Source organism: Staurois parvus, unplaced genomic scaffold, assembly GCF_062004578.1.
Source record: "Staurois parvus isolate SC_StPar_1 unplaced genomic scaffold, SC_StPar_1.0 ptg001066l, whole genome shotgun sequence".
In the NCBI taxonomy this organism is placed as follows: Eukaryota; Metazoa; Chordata; class Amphibia; order Anura; family Ranidae; genus Staurois; species Staurois parvus.
In genome coordinates, this window is record NW_028318862.1 from 3,527,187 (window position 1) to 3,545,145 (window position 17,959).

The window sequence follows — 17,959 nt, forward strand, 5'->3', positions numbered from 1 at the left end:
TGTGCTGCCAAATGCCTAGAACTGCTCAAAAAAAGTGGTGTTGCGTGTACAAGTGTGAACAGGGACAATTAGAACGAATGGGATTCTGCATGTCCAGTGTAGCCAGGCATAGGGGAAACAAACTATAGAAAGGTCAAGTGTGAATTTCAGGGACCCCCCCCAGCTGATTGATTGCAGGCAGATTGAAACTGTAATTGTGTATTTTATCACCGCCCTTCAGATGAGCTAGAAAGATATTCTATATAAATATAAAACAGGCCGTGCCCATTAATAATGTGTCAGATGCACCCCATATGGCTGCTAAACGTTTCTACAGCCGGCCAGCCCGGTCCAATCGTTTATCCTTCCTCTAGACGCTGACCCCCGGCTGCACAAGTTTTATGATTTGTCCACGGACGTCACATCAGGGAAGGTATAAAAGGAGGGTATTCTTCAGTGTGTGCTCATTCTCCCTCCGTCTTCTCTCCCCCCTACGCTGCTCTCCGACAACTTGGTGTCACAATGCTGGGCTCTGCAGGGACTCTGCTGCTTCTGCTCCTCGCCTGGGGGGCCAGAGCGTTATCGCAGCCAGACGACAACCGGATGACACCGGGACACAACCAGGTGAGAGACGGGACCCTCGATGATGTCAGCGCCATCTCCCATCAATCCACATCGCCCTGATGTGCAGCAGCTGCTTTCAGGGTACCAAACGCCTTCCTGGGAAATGACGGGGGGGGGGGGGGGCGAGGACGCAATTGTACGTCTCACTAGACGGGCGCTTGGATAACAATGATATTACCCGAGACAGGTTCACCCATCCCCCCTCCTATTCTCTATAGGCTCATTGATTAGGAAGTTGCAACTTTTTCCATTCTTTTCACATTTAATCATTTTGTTTTTTTAGTTTTCACATTGCGGTGCTGAGAGTGACCCGATCCTTACAGAGGAAAATCCGTCAGGATTTCCTTTCCAAGACATTTATTCATTTCTGGTTTTTATATATAGAGCTGGCAATTTACATACTGTGCATTCCCTGCTCTCAAGGAGCTTACAATCTAAACCAATCCAAACTCCATGCAGATTGTGTCCTGGCTGGGACATGTATTGTACATTCACATCAGTCCCTAACCCTCAAGAAGCTTACAATCTAAACCAATCCAAACTCCATGCAGATAGTGTCCTGGCTGGGACATGTATTGTACATTCACATCAGCCCCTAACCCTCAAGGAGCTTACAATCTAAACCAATCCAAACTCCATGCAGATAGTGTCCTGGCTGGGACATGTATTGTACATTCACATAAGTCCCTAACCCTCAAGGAGCTTACAATCTAAACCAATCCAAACTCCATGCAGATAGTGTCCTGGCTGGGACATGTATTGTACATTCACATCAGTCCCTAACCCTCAAGGAGCGTACAGTCTAAGGTCCCTGTCTCCAAATGCTCATACTAGGGCAGGAGCCAATGAACCTGCCAGCATGACTTAGGAGAGTAGGGGGGAAGCCCTGCATCCCATGAGGGAGAAGATGCAGACTCCATGCAGATAGTGTCCTGGCTGGGACATGTATTGTACATTCACATCAGTCCCTAACCCTCAAGGAGCGTACAGTCTAAGGTCCCTGTCTCCAAATGCTCATACTAGGGCAGGAGCCAATGAACCTGCCAGCATGACTTAGGAGAGTAGGGGGAAGCCCTGCATCCCATGAGGGAGAAGATGCAGACTCCATGCAGAGAGTGTCCTGGCTGGGACATGTTTTGTACATTCACATCAGTCCCTAACCCTCAAGGAGCGTACAGTCGAAGGTCCCTGTCTCCAAATGCTCATACTAGGGCAGGAGCCAATTAAACTGCCAGCATAACTTTGGAGAGTAGGGGGAAAGCCCTGGATCCCATGAAGGAGAAGATGCAGACTCCATGCAGATAGTGTCCTGGCTGGGACATATATTGTACATTCATTCACATCAGTCCCTAACCCTCAAGGAGCGTACAGTCGAAGGTCTCTGTCTCCAAATACTCATACTAGGGCAGGAGCAGGGGCGGACTGACAACTCATGGGGCCCCCGGGCAAAAGGGGATCATGGGGCCCCTGTGTTCTTGCCCAAACTCAAAAAAGCCTATGAAAAAGGTACCAGGGGCATCTCATGGGGCCCCCTACTGAACCGGGGCCCTCGGGCAGTGCCCGAGTATCCAAATGGTCAGTCCGCCACTAAGCAGGTGCCAATTCACCTGCTAGCATGACTTTGGAGAGTAGGAGGGAAGCCCTGCATCCCATGAGGGAGAAGATGCAGACTCCATGCAGATAGTGTCCTGGCTGGGACATATATTGTACATTCATTCACATCAGTCCCTAACCCTCAAGGAGCTTACAATCTAAGGTCCCTGTCTCCACATACTCATACTAGGGCAGGAGCCAATTCACCTGCCAGCATGACTTTGAAGCATAGGGGGAAACCCATGCATCCCATGAGTGAGAAAATGCAGACTCCATGCAGATAGTGTCCTGGCTGGGATTTCAGCTTACGACCCTGGAGCTGCAAGGCAGGATGTCTTTGGAGTGTGGGAAAAAATGAATGCAAGTACAAGGAGAACATGCAAACTCCATGCAGAGAGTGTCCTGGCTGGGACATATATTGTACATTCACATCAGTCCCTAACCCTCATGGGGCATACAGTCTAAGGTCCCTAACTCACATTCATACATACACACACTAGGGACAATTTAGACAGGATCCAGTTAACCTACCAGCATGTCTTTGAAGTGTGGGAGGAAACCGGAGCATCTGGAGGAAACCCACACCGGGACAGGGAGAACTCCATGCAGATAGTGTCCTGGTTAGGATTTCAGCCTTCAACTCTGGAGCTGCAAGGCAGGATGTCTTTGAAGTGTGGGAGGAAATGAATGCAAGTACAAGGAGAACATGCAAACTCTAGGCTGATAGTGTCCTGGTTGGGAGTTTAGATAGCAGCCCAGGGACTGCCAGGCAGGAGTGTAACCACTAAGCTGCACCTAACAAAGTATGGAAGGTCCCCATCTCATTCATACACATACTATGGGCCAGTTTTAGACAGGAGACAATTAACCTACCAGCATGTCTTTGGAGTGTGGGAGGAAACTGGAGTACCTGAAGGAACCCACACAAGCACAGGGAAAACATGCAAACTCCATGCAGATGGTGTCCTAGTTTATTTATTTATTGCAGGTACTTATATAGCGCCGTCAATTTACACAGCACTTTATATATATATATATTATACATTCACATCAGTCCCTGACCCTCAAGGGGTGTACAATCTAAGGTCCCTAATGCACATATAGTAGGACCAATTTAGACAGAGCCAATTAACCTATCAGCATGTATTTGGAGTGTGGGAAGAAACCCACGCAGGTACAGGGAGAACATGCAAACTCCAGGCAGGTGATGCCGTGGTTGGGATTCAAACCAATGACCCAAGTACTGCCAGGCAGACGTGCTAACCATGTATTCACTGTACTGCCTGGGCTGGGACTAGAACCAATGACTGTAGTGCTGCAAGGCAGACGTGCTAACCATGTATTCACTGTGCTGCCCGGGCTGGGACTAGAACCAATGACTGTAGTGCTGCAAGGCAGACGTGCTAACCATGTATTCACTGTGCTGCCCGGGCTGGGACTAGAACCAATGACTGTAGTGCTGCAAGGCAGGAGTGTTAACCATTTAGCCACTGTGCTGCCCGGGTTGGGACTAGAACCAATGACTGTAGTGCTGCAAGGCAGGAGTGCTAACCATTTATTCACTGTGCTGTCCGGGTTGGGACTAGAACCAATGACTGTAGTGCTGCAAGGCAGGAGTGCTAACCATTTATTCACTGTGCTGTCTGGGTTGGGACTAGAACCAATGACTGTAGTGCTGCAAGGCAGGAGTGTTAACCATTTAGCCACTGTGCTGCCTGGGTTGGGACTAGAACCAATGACTGTAGTGCTGCAAGGCAGACGTGCTAACCATTTAGCCACTGTGCTGCCTGGGTTGGGACTAGAACCAATGACTGTAGTGCTGCAAGGCAGGAGTGCTAACCATTTATTCACTGTGCTGCCCGGGTTGGGACTAGAACCAATGACTGTAGTGCTGCAAGGCAGGAATGTTAACCAATTGGCTTCCCAAGTACAGCCGATCATGTATACCATTCTTTGCATACTTTACATTCGCACCGTCTCTGCCCTCAGGGAGCTTGTAATCTACGGTTCCCATCTCATATACTAGATCCAATTTAGGGGCCAATTACCCCCCCCCCCCCCCGTCTAATGTCTATATATGTTCTGTCTTTATTTATATTTGACATATTTTTGGAAAATGGGAAACAAACATGGAGAAATAGTGTAAAGCAGCTGCCCAGAGCCATAGACCAAACCCAGACACTTCACAGGAATGATTCTCTAACAAAGCCATTGGTGACACCTCACTGGAGTACACATGACCCCCTGCAAGAGGCGCTGTAAGTCATCCTGTCCTGCAATCAGATTACAGCTGTCATTTCTGCAGCTCAAGAGGGACATTGCATGGAAGCAGCTGATTGGTAGCTACAGGCAATAGACATTCATTTCCCTAAATTTACAGAAAGTCTTTCTGTATTTGGGATGTAAGCATTTCCAGAACTGCCTGTATTACTAATTCATTCATGTAAACAAATAAGATTGTTGCCACAGAAACATAAATGTTTTGATTGGATGGATGGATGGATGGATGGACGGACGGGTGGATGGATGGATGGACGGACGGATGGATAGATGGACAGGTGAAATGATATATGAATGGGTTGATGGATGGATTAAGAGGGATGGACAAATGAGTAGATGGACTGAGGGATGGATGGTTGGGTGGATGGACTGATGGATGGAATGATATATGATGGGTGGATGGAAAGATGGATGAAAGGGTGGATAGAGGAAGCAGATGGATGGGTGGATGGAAGGAATGAATGATAGATGGGTGGATGGATAAATGGGTGGATGGACTGAGGGATGGATGATTGAGTGGATGGACTGATGGATGGAATTACGTATGAAGGATGGATGGACAGATAGATGGGTTAATGGATGAATGGGTAGATAGATAGAGTGGGTGGATTGAAGGAATGAATGATGTATTATGGATGGATGGATGGATGAATGAGTGGATGGACTGAGGGATGGATGAACTGATGAATGGAATGACATATGATAGGTGGTTGGACAGATGGATAGATGAAGCAGATGGATGGGCGGATGGAAGGAATGAATGATGGATGGATGGATAGAAGGAATGAATGATGGATGGATGGATGGATGGATGGAGGAATGGGTGAATAAATGGGTGGATGGATATATGAATGGATGGAAGAATGGGTGGACAAATGGGTGGATGGACTGATATATGGAATGATGAGTAATGGGTGGATGGACAGATAGATGGATTAATAGATGAATGGCTGGATATATGGAGCAGGTGGATGGAAGGAATGAATGATAGATGGAAGGAAGGAAGGAATGATGGGTGAATGGATGGATGGAAGAATGGGTGGATAAATGGGTGAATGGACTGATGGATGGAATGATGAGCAATGGGTGGATGGACAGATAGATGGATTAATGGATAAATGGCTGGATAGATGGAGCAGATGGGTGGATTGAATGAATGAATGATGGATTATGGATGGATGGAATGATGGATGAATGGGTGGATGGATAGGTGGGTGGATGGACTGAGTGATGGAATGGGTGGATGGATAGGTGGATGGATGGACAAATGGGTGGATGGACTGAGGGATGGAATGATGGATAAATGGGTGGATGGATAGGTGGATGGATGGACGAATGGGTGGATGGACTGAGGGATGGAATGATCGATGAATGGGTGGATAGTGTGGCTAGATGGAGCAGATGGGTGGATGGATAGATGGACAGATGGGTGGATGAAGGGAGGGAAGGATGGATGGATGGATGGATGTATTTTCCTGGCTGGTTACAGTTGTGACCACATTGCGCTGAACATATTAGTGATGACCTGGCCATAGTTAAAATAGGTTTTTCCTTTTTGCTAAGGCTTAAAAAGCTAAAAAAAATGATCCTCTCCCCAAAGTAGTAGAAAAACTCCAAATCAAACCCATATTTAGGCAGGTCATAGATGTTGCAATTTTCTTTCCTGCAACCATGCACTGACTGTGTTGATGGGGGAATCCCTCCCACGGAGCTATTGTGTTCTTCCGCTGAGGGGGATTATTGCTAGGGGTGATTGATGGATTTACATGAGTACAATCAGCCTGCCCATAGGTGAATTGAACCTTGGCTTGCCCCTGCTGAACCAGACAAGATTGGACCCTTCTATGGCCGGCTTTTGTGTCACTTGATCTGCATCTGATCTTATCTGCATGGAACAGACAGTTGGGAGTATGGTACAGACAATTAGGAGTATGGAACAGACAGTTGGAGTATGGTACAGACAATTAGGAGTATGGAACAGACAGTTGGAGTATGGTACAGACAGTTGGGAGTATGGTACAGACAGTTGGAGTATGGTACAGACAGTTGGGAGTATGGAACAGACAGTTGGGAGTATGGAACAGACAGTTGGGAGTATGGAACAGACAGTTGGAGTATGGTACAGACAGTTGGGAGTATGGAACAGACAGTTGGAGTATGGTACAGACAATTAGGAGTATGGAACAGACAGTTGGAGTATGGTACAGACAGTTGGGAGTATGGTACAGACAGTTGGGAATATGGAACAGACAGTTGGAAGCATGGAACAGACAGTTGGTAGTATGGAACAGACAGGAGTATGGAACAGACAGTTGGGTGTATGGAACAGACAGTTGGGAGTATGGTACAGACAGTTGGGAGCATGGTACAGACAGTTAGGAGTATGGTACAGACAGTTAGGAGTATGGTACAGACAGTTGGGAGCATGGAACAGATAGTTGGGAGTATGGTACAGACAGTTTGGAAATGTTGCTTCAAGAACAGGTAGATAGATATCTGTATAACGGAGGTTTTGTTTGTCAAAAAGCTTTTGAAGTGCAGTCATAAGGCAAGCCAAGAGGACATCCACCACACCAGACACTTCACAACCTGATTGTACAATCTCCTTTAAGCCGGCCATAGACGGATCAAATCTCAGCAGGTTCAGCAGGGGCCGGCCAAGATTAACTTTCACCCATGTTGGAAGGAAAGAAAATCGCATTATCTATGACCTGCCTTAGATTTACCAAAAGTATGCTACCCGAGGGCCACCTAAACAAGCCCTCAATATGTATTCCAGCAGCTGCAAGTGCAAAGGGAGATTGTATATTCAGTGTTGGTGTCAGTGAATGTAATATTGGCTCTAGCTTTGCTGTCAAATATTCCGCAGCATTGGTGTCAGTGGCTGCAATAATAATAAGCCCTAGCATTGGTGTCAGTGGAGCAATAACAACCCCCAGCATTGGTGTTAGTGGCAGTAAAAGTAATTCCCAGCATTGGTGTCATTGGTGACAATAATAACCCCGAACATTGGTGTCAGTGGCAGTAATAATAACCCCGAACATTGGTGTTAGTGGCAGTAATAATAACCCCCAGCATTGTTGTCAGTGACAGTAATAGTATCTCCCAACACTGGTGTCAGTGGCAGTAAAAGCTATTTCTAACATTTGTGTCAATGGCAGTAATAATAACTCCCAGCATTGATGTTGGTGTCAATAACAATATCCCCATAGCATTTGTGTCAGCGACTGCAATAAAAGAGCCTTCAGCATTGCTGTGAGTGGCAGCAACAGTAAGTCCCAGCAGTGGTGTCAGTAAATGCAATAATAACCCTCAGAATTGAAGCCAAATGCTATAATAGAACCCCCAGCATTTGTGTCAGTGCCACAATAATAACCCCTGTTTGGTGTGTATTGCTAGAGAGGGTTTTTTTCCCTGCGAGAGTGCATGTGATCGGCACAGGGCCAATCAGCACTGTCTAGACAGAGGTCAGGGGTTCTCCATCCTCTTAGAGCAGAATGAAAACTCCTCATACAAGCTTTACCATGTGCTCCTCTGGACACTGTTAGAAAGTATTTAGCAGTTTACAGTTACTTAAATAATTGCATTTCCATGTTCTGTGTACTGTGGGAGACCGGTCCGGGGAGAGAAGATATAGTGAATGCAGGGTCCGGGGAGAGCGGATATAGTGAATGCAGGGTCCGGGGAGAGCGGATATAGTGAATGCAGGGTCTGGGGAGAGCGGATATAGTGAATGCAGGGTCAGGGGAGACCAGATATAGTGAATGCAGGGTCCGGGGAGACTGGATATAGTGAATGTAGAGTCTGGGGAGACTGGATATAGTGAATGTAGGGTCCGGGGAGAGCAGATATAGTGAATGCAGGGTCCGGGGAGACCGGATATAGTGAATGCAGGGTCCGGGGAGATCGGATATAGTGAATGCAGGGTCCAGGGAGAGCGGATACAGTGAATGCAGGGTCCGGGGAGAGCGGATACAGTGAATGCAGGGTCCGGGGAGAGCGGATACAGTGAATGCAGGGTCCGGGGAGAGCGGATACAGTGAATGCAGGGTCCGGGGAGAGCGGATACAGTGAATGCAGGGTCCGGGGAGAGCGGATACAGTGAATGCAGGGTCCGGGGAGAACGGATATAGTGAATGCAGGGTTCTGGGAGACCGGATACAGTGAATGCAGGGTCCGGGGAGACCGGATATAGTGAATGCAGGGTCCGGGGAGACCGGATACAGTGAATGCAGGGTCCGGGGAGACCAGATATAGTGAATGCAGGGTTCTGGGAGACCGGATATAGTGAATGCAGGGTCCGGGGAGAGCAGATATAGTGAATGCAGGGTCCTGGGAGAGCAGATATAGTGAATGCAGGGTCCGGGGAGACCAGATATAGTGAATGCAGGGTCCGGGGAAAGCAGATATAGTGAATGCAGGGTCCGGGGAGACCAGATATAGTGAATGCAGGGTCCGGGGAAAGCAGATATAGTGAATGCAGGGTCCGGGGAGACCAGATATAGTGAATGCGGGGTCCGGGGAGACCAGATATAGTGAATGCGGGGTCCAGGGAGACCAGATATAGTGAATGCGGGGTCCGGGGAGAGCAGATATAGTGAATGCGGGGTCCGGGGAGAGCGGATATAGTGAATGCAGGGTCAGAGGAGACCAGATATAGTGAATGCAGGGTCCGGGGAAAGCAGATATAGTGAATGCAGGGTCCGGGGAGACCAGATATAGTGAATGCAGGGTCCGGGGAAAGCAGATATAGTGAATGCAGGGTCCGGGGAGACCAGATATAGTGAATGCAGGGTCCGGGGAAAGCAGATATAGTGAATGCAGGGTCCGGGGAGACCAGATATAGTGAATGCGGGGTCCGGGGAGACCAGATATAGTGAATGCGGGGTCCGGGGAGACCAGATATAGTGAATGCGGGGTCCGGGGAGAGCAGATATAGTGAATGCGGGGTCCGGGGAGAGCGGATATAGTGAATGCAGGGTCCGGGGAGAGCGGATATAGTGAATGCGGGGTCCGGGGAGAGCAGATATAGTGAATGCGGGGTCCGGGGAGAGCGGATATAGCGAATGCAGGGTCTAGGGAGAGCGGATATAGTGAATGCAGGGTCCGGGGAGATCGGATATAGTGAATGCAGGTTCCGGGGAGAACGGATATAGTGAATGCAGGGTCAGGGGAGATCGGATATAGTGAATGCGGGGTCCGGGGAGACCAGATATAGTGAAAGCAGAGTCTGGGGAGACCAGATATAGTGAATGCAGGGTCCGGGGAGACCAGATATAGTGAATGCAGGGTCCGGGGAGAGCAGATATAGTGAATGCAGGGTCCGGGGAGAGCAGATATAGTGAATGCAGGGTCCGGGGAGACCAGATATAGTGAATGCAGGGTCCGTGGTTTAGTAACACTTTAATAATAGCAATATTTAACAATCTCATTGGTTGAAGGATGAAAGGATGAATTAATTATATAGGGATAGATACACTCACCATCCACTTCATTAGGTACATCTGTTCAATTGCTTAGTAACACAAATTGCTAATCAGCCAATCACATTGCAGCAACTCAATGCATTTAGGCATCTAGACATGGTGAAGACGACTTGCTGAAGTTCAAACTGGGAAGAAAGGTGATTTAAGTGACTTTGAACGTGGCATGGTTGTTGCTGTCAGAAGTACTGGTCTGATTATTTCAAAAACTGCTGATCTACTGGGATTTTCACGCAAAACCATCTCTAGGGTTTACAGAGAATGGTCCGAAAAAGAGAAAATATCCAGTGAGCAGCAGTTGTGTGGAGGAAAATGCCTTGTTGAGGATAGAGGAGAATGGGCAGACTGGTTCGAAATGATAGAAAAGCAACAGTAACGCAAATAACCCCTCGTTACAACCAAGGTATGCAGAATACCATCTCTGAATGCACAACACATCAAACCTTGAAGCAGATGGGCTACAGCAGCAGAAGACCACACCGGGTAGCAAGGTGTACCTAAAAAAGTGGTTGGTTTGTGTAGATAGATAGATAGATAGATAGATAGATAGATAGATAGATAGATAGGTAGATAGACAGGTAGATAGATAGATAGATAGATAGATAGATAGATAGATAGATAGATAGATAGATAGACAGGTAGATAGATACAGGGGCGGACTGACAACTCATGGGGCCCCCGGGCAATAGGGGATCATGAGGCCACTGTGTCCTTGCCCAAACTCAAAAAAGCCTATGAAAAAGGTACCAGGGGCATCTCATGGGGCCCCCTACTGACCCCGGGCCCTCGGGCAGTGCCCGAGTTTCCAAGTGGTCAGTCCACCCCTGGATAGATAGATAGATAGATAGATAGATAGATAGATAGATAGATAGATAGATAGATGGATGGATGGATGGATGGATGGATAGATAGAGTAAAACCAGGACTGGTCTCAGCGCTTCCATGCCTCAAGCATGCACAGTGGGGAGCCAGCTTTAGGAAGTCACAGCCGGTTCTGAAATCCAAGATGGTGGCACTGGAGAGCCAAAGCCTGGTGAAGAATTGGCTCCAGTACAGACAGTACTCCACGATCTCCTATTCCTTCTGTACTGAAATGTATTGTACCTGTACTGTCCCCTTTATATTGTAAAGTGCTGCGTAAGCTGTTGGCACTATATAAATCCTCTATAATAATAATAATAATATAATAAGGATCTAGTAAGTGTCTGTTTCTTAAAAGTCAGCAGCTGCAGAATTTGTAGCTGATGTTGTTTTTTTTTTTTTTTTTTTTTTTAAACAGAGTACATAGCTACATAGTTAGTCTGGCTGAAAAAAGACAAAAGTCCATCCAGTTCAACCATTAAAAAAAAATAAACAAGCTGATTGGCTATTATGCACACTGCACCAGATTTTGAACTCTCCAGTGTTAGTAAATCAACTCTATAGTATTCTTCCATTCTTTTCTCTTTTTGTTCATAGTTACATAGTTAGTCTGGCTGAAAAAAGACAAAAGTCCATCCAGTTCAAACATAGAAAAAAAAAAGTTATAATCCTACACCCACAGTTGATCCAGAGGAAGGCAAAAAAAACCCAGCAAAGCATGATCCAATTTGCTCCTGCAAGGAAACAAATTCCTTCCTGATCCCTCGAGAGTCAATCAGATATTCCCTGGAGATCCGCTTCAAGTCATACACCAATAGAATTCATTTGTTTAATTTTTGATTGGTTAGCAATTGATGTTCGCTTTTCAGTGATGAGAAAATGAAGACCTGGTTCACACTAATGCAGTGCAGGAAACGCGGCAATCCTGTGCATTTCCCGCATCGCATTGAAATTGCGCGGCATCCATACAATCTGGTGCGGGTGTCAATGTTAAACCAACGATACCCCGAAACAGATCGCAAAACGCAGCACGATTGCCAGAAATCAGGTGCAGGAATAACAAAGGGTCCTGCACCTTTTTGGTGCAGATGTGATGCTATTTGAACCATTTAAAATGTATGCCTCAAATCGCACCGCGCAGACATCGCACGTGGTTTGCAGAGGAATGCGCTGTGAATTACAGACGACGTGCCGCACTGCACAAGTGTGAACCCAGACTCTAAGCAAAACGATGGAAATATTTTCTGGCATGACCAGGGGCGGACTGACCATTTGGAAACTCGGGCACTAACCAAGGGCCCGGGGTCAGTAGGGGGACCCATGAGATGCCCCTGGTACCTTTTTCATAGGCTTTTTTGAGTTTGGGCAAGGATACAGGGGCCCCATGATCCCCTATTGCCCGGGGGCCCCATGATCCCCTATTGCCCGGGGGCCCCATGAGTTGTCAGTCCGCCCCTGGGCATGACGGAATGCTGGGATCTGGCTCTGACCACAACACACAGGGAATTCAGCCGTCAGATCAGTGAGGATTTCGTCTTGGGTTTTTCACTGTTCTCATTTCACAGATTTGCACATTTGTTGAGGGATTTCCATCACTAGAGAGATTCTGGGAAAGTCATTTCAAGTTTTAAGCCTTGCAGCTGGTAGACAATTACAATTCTCAAAGTCGCACCTGGCGCCCAACTCATGTATTAGATTTGATCTGCTCCAGATTCCAGTATTTGTCATCAATTAGAGAGTACAATGATAATGAGATTAGAGCCATTTTAATTACAAACTCTACAGAGAAACACGTTTTTATAATTGATAAAGAGAACAATCACGACTGAACTTGTAAGAATCTAGATATTTAGTCTTCAGTGACCTTAATCCTTCAGGCTTTGCCTATGATCGAACTTTGCCTGAGGTCTGATGTTTTGGCTAAAGTGTCAGGGTTCAGAGGTCACCTGAGGTCTGATGTTTTGGCTGGAGTGTCAGAGTTCAGAGGTCACCTGAGGCCTGACGTTTTGGCTGGAGTGTCAGGGTTCAGAGGTCACCTGAGGTCTGATGTTTTGGCTGGAGTGTTAGCTTTCATAGGTCACCTGAGGCCTGACGTTTTGGCTGGAGTGTCAGGGTTCAGAGGTCACCTGAGGTCTGATGTTTTGGCTGGAGTGTTAGCTTTCAGTGGTCACCTGAGGTCTGATGTTTTGGCTGGAGTGTCAGAGTTCAGAGGTCACCTGAGGCCTGACGTTTTGGCTGGAGTGTCAGGGTTCAGAGGTCACCTGAGGTTTGATATTTTGGCTGGAGTGTTAGCTTTCAGAGGTCACCTGAGGTCTGATGTTTGGCTGGAGTGTTAGGGATCAGAGGTCACCTGAGGCCTGATGTTTTGGCTGGAGTGTCAGGGTTCAGAGGTCACCTGAGGTCTGACGTTTTGGCTGGAGTGTTAGGTTTTAGTGTCAGGCCTGGTTTACACTTGGGGTTGGGGGAGGTAAAAATGCAGAGTTGAGCTGCACAAGGGTATACTGCAACAAAATGATGCCCACTGTTGCATGTGATGGGCATTACCACTCTTTCAAGTGAATGGGGCAATACCACAACCACAGGCATTCCATTTTAGCAGCGGTCTCCAAATTTTGGCCCGAGGGATGGATGTGGCCCTTTGCTTGCCTTTATCTGGCCCTTGGGGCACTATTCCTCCCACTGACACCAATAATGGGGCACTATTCCTCCCACTGACACCAATGATGGGGCACTATTCCTTCCACTGATACCAATGATGGGGCACTATTCCTCCCACTGATACCAATGATGGGGCACTATTCCTCCCACTGATACCAATGATGGGGCACTATTCCTCTCACTGATACCAATGATGGGGCACTATTCCTCTCACTGATACCAATGATGGGGCACTATTCCTCCCACTGATACCAATGATGGGGCACTATTCCTTCCACTGATACCAATGATGGGGCACTATTCCTCTCACTGATACCAATGATGGGGCACTATTCCTTCCACTGATACCAATGATGGGGCACTATTCCTCCCACTGATACCAATGATGGGGCACTATTCCTTCCACTGATACCAATGATGGGGCACTATTCCTCTCACTGATACCAATGATGGGGCACTATTCCTACTACTGATACCAATGATGGGGCACTATTCCTCCCACTGACACCAATGATGGGGCACTATTCCTCCCATTGACACCAATGATGGGGCACCATTACTACCACTGACACCTATGATGGGGCACTATTACTCTCACAGACACCAATGATGGGATACTATTACTCCCATTAACACCAGAGATAGGGGATCCATTTCTTCCAATGACACCAATGTCATTTTTTTTGTTCTCCCACGGACCACCAAGCCTATAGCATTGTTTTTTCCCACCAGGTATTTTCTCCTCCCACTGGCCACAGTCTGGAATAAGTTTGGAGGGCAGTAAACTGGCCCTTTGTTGCAAACGTTTGGAGACTCCTGCATTACAGCATGGTGTTGTGGACTTTCAGGCATTATTTATTAGAGGTCCTTATATAGCACTGTTAATTTACGCAGCACTTTACATATACAGTTGTATTCAAAATAATAGCAGTGTGTTGAAAAAAGTGAATAAAGCTCACAATCCTTCTAATAGCTTTTATTTCCATCCACACAAATGCATTGGGAACACGACACATTCTATTCCAAATCAAAACATGAAGAAAAAAAAATCAAATTTGTGTTGTTTCTCTAAAAAAATTGAAGAAAAGTGAATATTAGACGGTTCAAAAAAATAGCAGTGTTTGTATTCTTCTTTACAAACTCAAACATTCACTATATAAACTGAAAAATGTTTGAAGATTTTGCTTTCCTTTGAATGACTTCATGAATATTTGGTTGTAGTCGCACTGTTTGTGAGAACTGCTGTACATCTGTGTTGCATGGAGTCACCCAACTTCTGGCCCCTGTGATCAGGTATTCCAGCCCAGGATGATTGGACCACATTCCACAGTTCTTCTCTATTTCTTGGTTTTGCCTCAGAAACGGCATTTTTGATGTCACCCCACAAGTTTTCTATTGGATTAAGATCCGGGGATTGGGCTGGCCACTCCATAACGTCAATCTTGTTGGTCTGGAACCAAGATGTTGCACGTTTACTGGTGTGTTTGGGGTCGTTGTCTTGTTGGAACACCCATTTCAAGGGCATTTCCTCTTCAGCATAAGGCAGCATGACCTCTTCAAGTATTCTGATGTATTCAAACTGATCCATGATCCCTGGTATGCGATAGATAGGCCCAACACCGTAGTATGAGAAACATCCCCATATCATGATGCTTGCACCGTCATGCTTCACGGTCTTCACAGTGTACTGTGGCTTGAATTCAGTGTTTGGGGGTCGTCTGACAAACTGTCTTTGGCCACTAGACCCAAAAAGAACAATCTTACTTTCATCAGTCCACAAAATGTTGCACCATTTCTCATGTACTCACAGGGAACTTTACACCTTCTTTCATCTTCCTGGAGCTGATTGTTGGCTGAGTCCGCGCCATTTTGGCTATCCTTCTATCCATTCCAATGGTAGTTTTTCGCTTTCTTCCACATCTTACAGGTTTTGGTTGCCATTTTAAAGCATTTGCGATCATTTTAGCTGAGCAGCCGATCATTTTCTGCACTTCTTTATATGTTTTCCCCTCTCCGATCAACTTTTTAATCAAGGTACGCTGTTCTTCTGAACAATGTCTGGAACGACCCATTTTCCTCAGAATTTCAGAGAGAAATGCACTGTAACCAGCATGTACAACATTTGCTGCCTTCCTTCCTTAAATAAGGGCAATAATTGCCACCTGTTTTTCAAAGAATGAATGACCTCACTAATAGAACTCCACACGGCTATTATTTTGAACACGCCCCTTTCAATTAGTGATTCAATGACACAGAACCAGCAGCATGCATGTCATGACTGTTGGGTCTGTTGGATTTCTATTACTCTACTACACCTGCTAGGAAATTATTTGCCATGTAGAAATATCATTTCTACCAAAAACAGTGATTGATCAGGTTAGTGATGTCTGACTGCTATTATTTAGAACACAGCTGTATATGTTTATATATATATATATATATATATATGGAACATTCACATCAGTCCCTAACCCTCAAGGGGTGTACAATCTAAGGTCCCTAACTCACATTCATACATACACATACTAGGGCCAATTTAGACAGGATCCAATTAACCTATCAGCATGTCTTTTGCATGTCCAGCAAAAGTGTCAGTTAAAAGGTTGGGAAAAAACATTTGAAGGGGAAGTGAAGACAGGATACAATTAACCTACCAGCATGTCTTTGGAGTGTGGGAGGAAACCAGAGTACCCCGAGGAAACCCACTCAGGCACAGGGAGAGTATGCAAACTCCAGGCAGGTGGTGCCATTGTTGGGATTGGAACCAATGACCCTAGTACTGGCAGGCAGAAGTGCTACCATTTAGTCACTGTGCTGCCCTTTTGCCTCCACACTGCCTGTTGTAACTCTAAAAGGCTGTACCATTGCCCCACAATGAAATCAGACCATAACAGTCAGTGGTGTGAGCTTTTGGCAGGTAAGACACCAAAGAGGCGCCATAATGCACCCTCACCACCTGTCAAACACTGTTTGAAGAGCAATCCACTTCACAGGGCCAACAGGAGTGTCAACAAGTCCTTACAAAAACTGGGACTATGGGGAGATTTACTAAAACTGGAGCACACAGAATCTGGTGCAGCTCTGCATAGAAACCAATCAGCTTCCAGGTTTTATAGTCAAAGTTTAACTGAACAAGCTGAAGTCCAGAGGTTGACAGGCTCCCATGCAGAGCTGCACCAGATTCTGAGTGCTTCAGTTTTAGTAAATCCCCTCCTAGGTTTACACTGTTCTGTGTGCATGCAGTACTTGTGGTAGCGCACATGTGTGTGCTAGGCTATATGGTGTACTTTTTATAGTATAACCATTGGACACAAACACACATGAAGGCCAACCTGACGAGAGACATCCAGGAGCTGTTGTTGAAGACATTTTCAGTGTCTCTGAATCTTGACTTGTTTGTCTTTTTAGGATCTAAATGCAATACAAGAGGATCTCCTCCTGAAGCTGCTCTCAGGATGGTCAGACAGCAGGGAAAGTAATCTAGTGGAGGTAGAAAGAAATGTTCCTGATCCTCCTGAGCCCAAAATGGCGCCAGTTGTGAAATTCCCACGTCTGTCTCTGCGGGAACGGAAAGCACCCTGCAAAAACTTCTTCTGGAAGACGTTCACTATGTGCTAGAAATCGTTGTCTCTGTTTTATTTTTTTTTTATTTATGGATTTGTGAGATTGATAAAGTTTGTAAATAACATGACATCACCCCAATGGGGGATTTGTTAATTTCCATTAAACTTAAGGAGTCATTCAGCAGTGAAGTGGTTTCTTATTTTTCCAAATGATCAGATTGTCCACATAAATGTTTCCATGTTTGTTCCAGTCTATTTGTCCTCAAATATCTCCTGGAGAACTCTGATCCTCCCCCCATCTCCTGGAGAACTCTGATCCTCCCCCATCTCCTGGAGAACTCTGATCCTCCCCCCATCTCCTGGAGAACTCTAATCCTCCCCCCATCCCCTGGAGAACTCTGATCCTCCCCCCATCTCCTGGAGAACTCTGATCCTCCCCCCATCTCCTGGAGAACTCTAATCCTCCCCTCATCTCCTGGAGAACTCTGTTCCTCCCCCCATCTCCTGGAGAACTCTGATCCTCCCCCCATCCCCTGGAGAACTCTGATCCTCCCCCCATCTCCTGAAGAACTCTGATCCTCCCTCCATCTCCTGGAGAACTCTGATCCTCCCCCCATCTCCTGAAGAACTCGTATCCTCCCCCCATCTCCTGGAGAACTCTGATCCTCCCCCATCTCCTGGAGAACTCTGATCCTCCCCCCATCTCCTGGAGAACTCTGATCCTCCCCCCATCTCCTGAAGAACTCTGATCCTCCCCCCATCTCCTGGAGAACTCTGATCCTCCCCCCATCTCCTGAAGAACTCTGATCCTCCCCCCATCTCCTGGAGAACTCTGATCCTCCCCCCATCTCCTGGAGAACTCTGATCCTCCCCCCATCTCCTGGAGAACTCTGATCCTCCCCCATCTCCTGGAGAACT

General features: G+C 46.6%; 1 protein-coding gene across 1 annotated transcript; it reads left to right on the forward strand.

Annotated features, from left to right (window-relative positions):
- Window positions 1-427: 427 nt before the first annotated feature.
- Window positions 428-17,230, forward strand: LOC149440616 (somatostatin-2). Its single transcript, XM_089658427.1, has 2 exons — window positions 428-603; window positions 16,887-17,230. The coding sequence occupies exons 1-2, from the start codon at window positions 502-504 to the stop codon at window positions 17,094-17,096; spliced, it is 312 nt and encodes a 103-aa protein (XP_089514553.1). The 5' UTR covers window positions 428-501; the 3' UTR covers window positions 17,097-17,230.
- The last annotated feature ends 729 nt before the right edge of the window (window positions 17,231-17,959 follow it).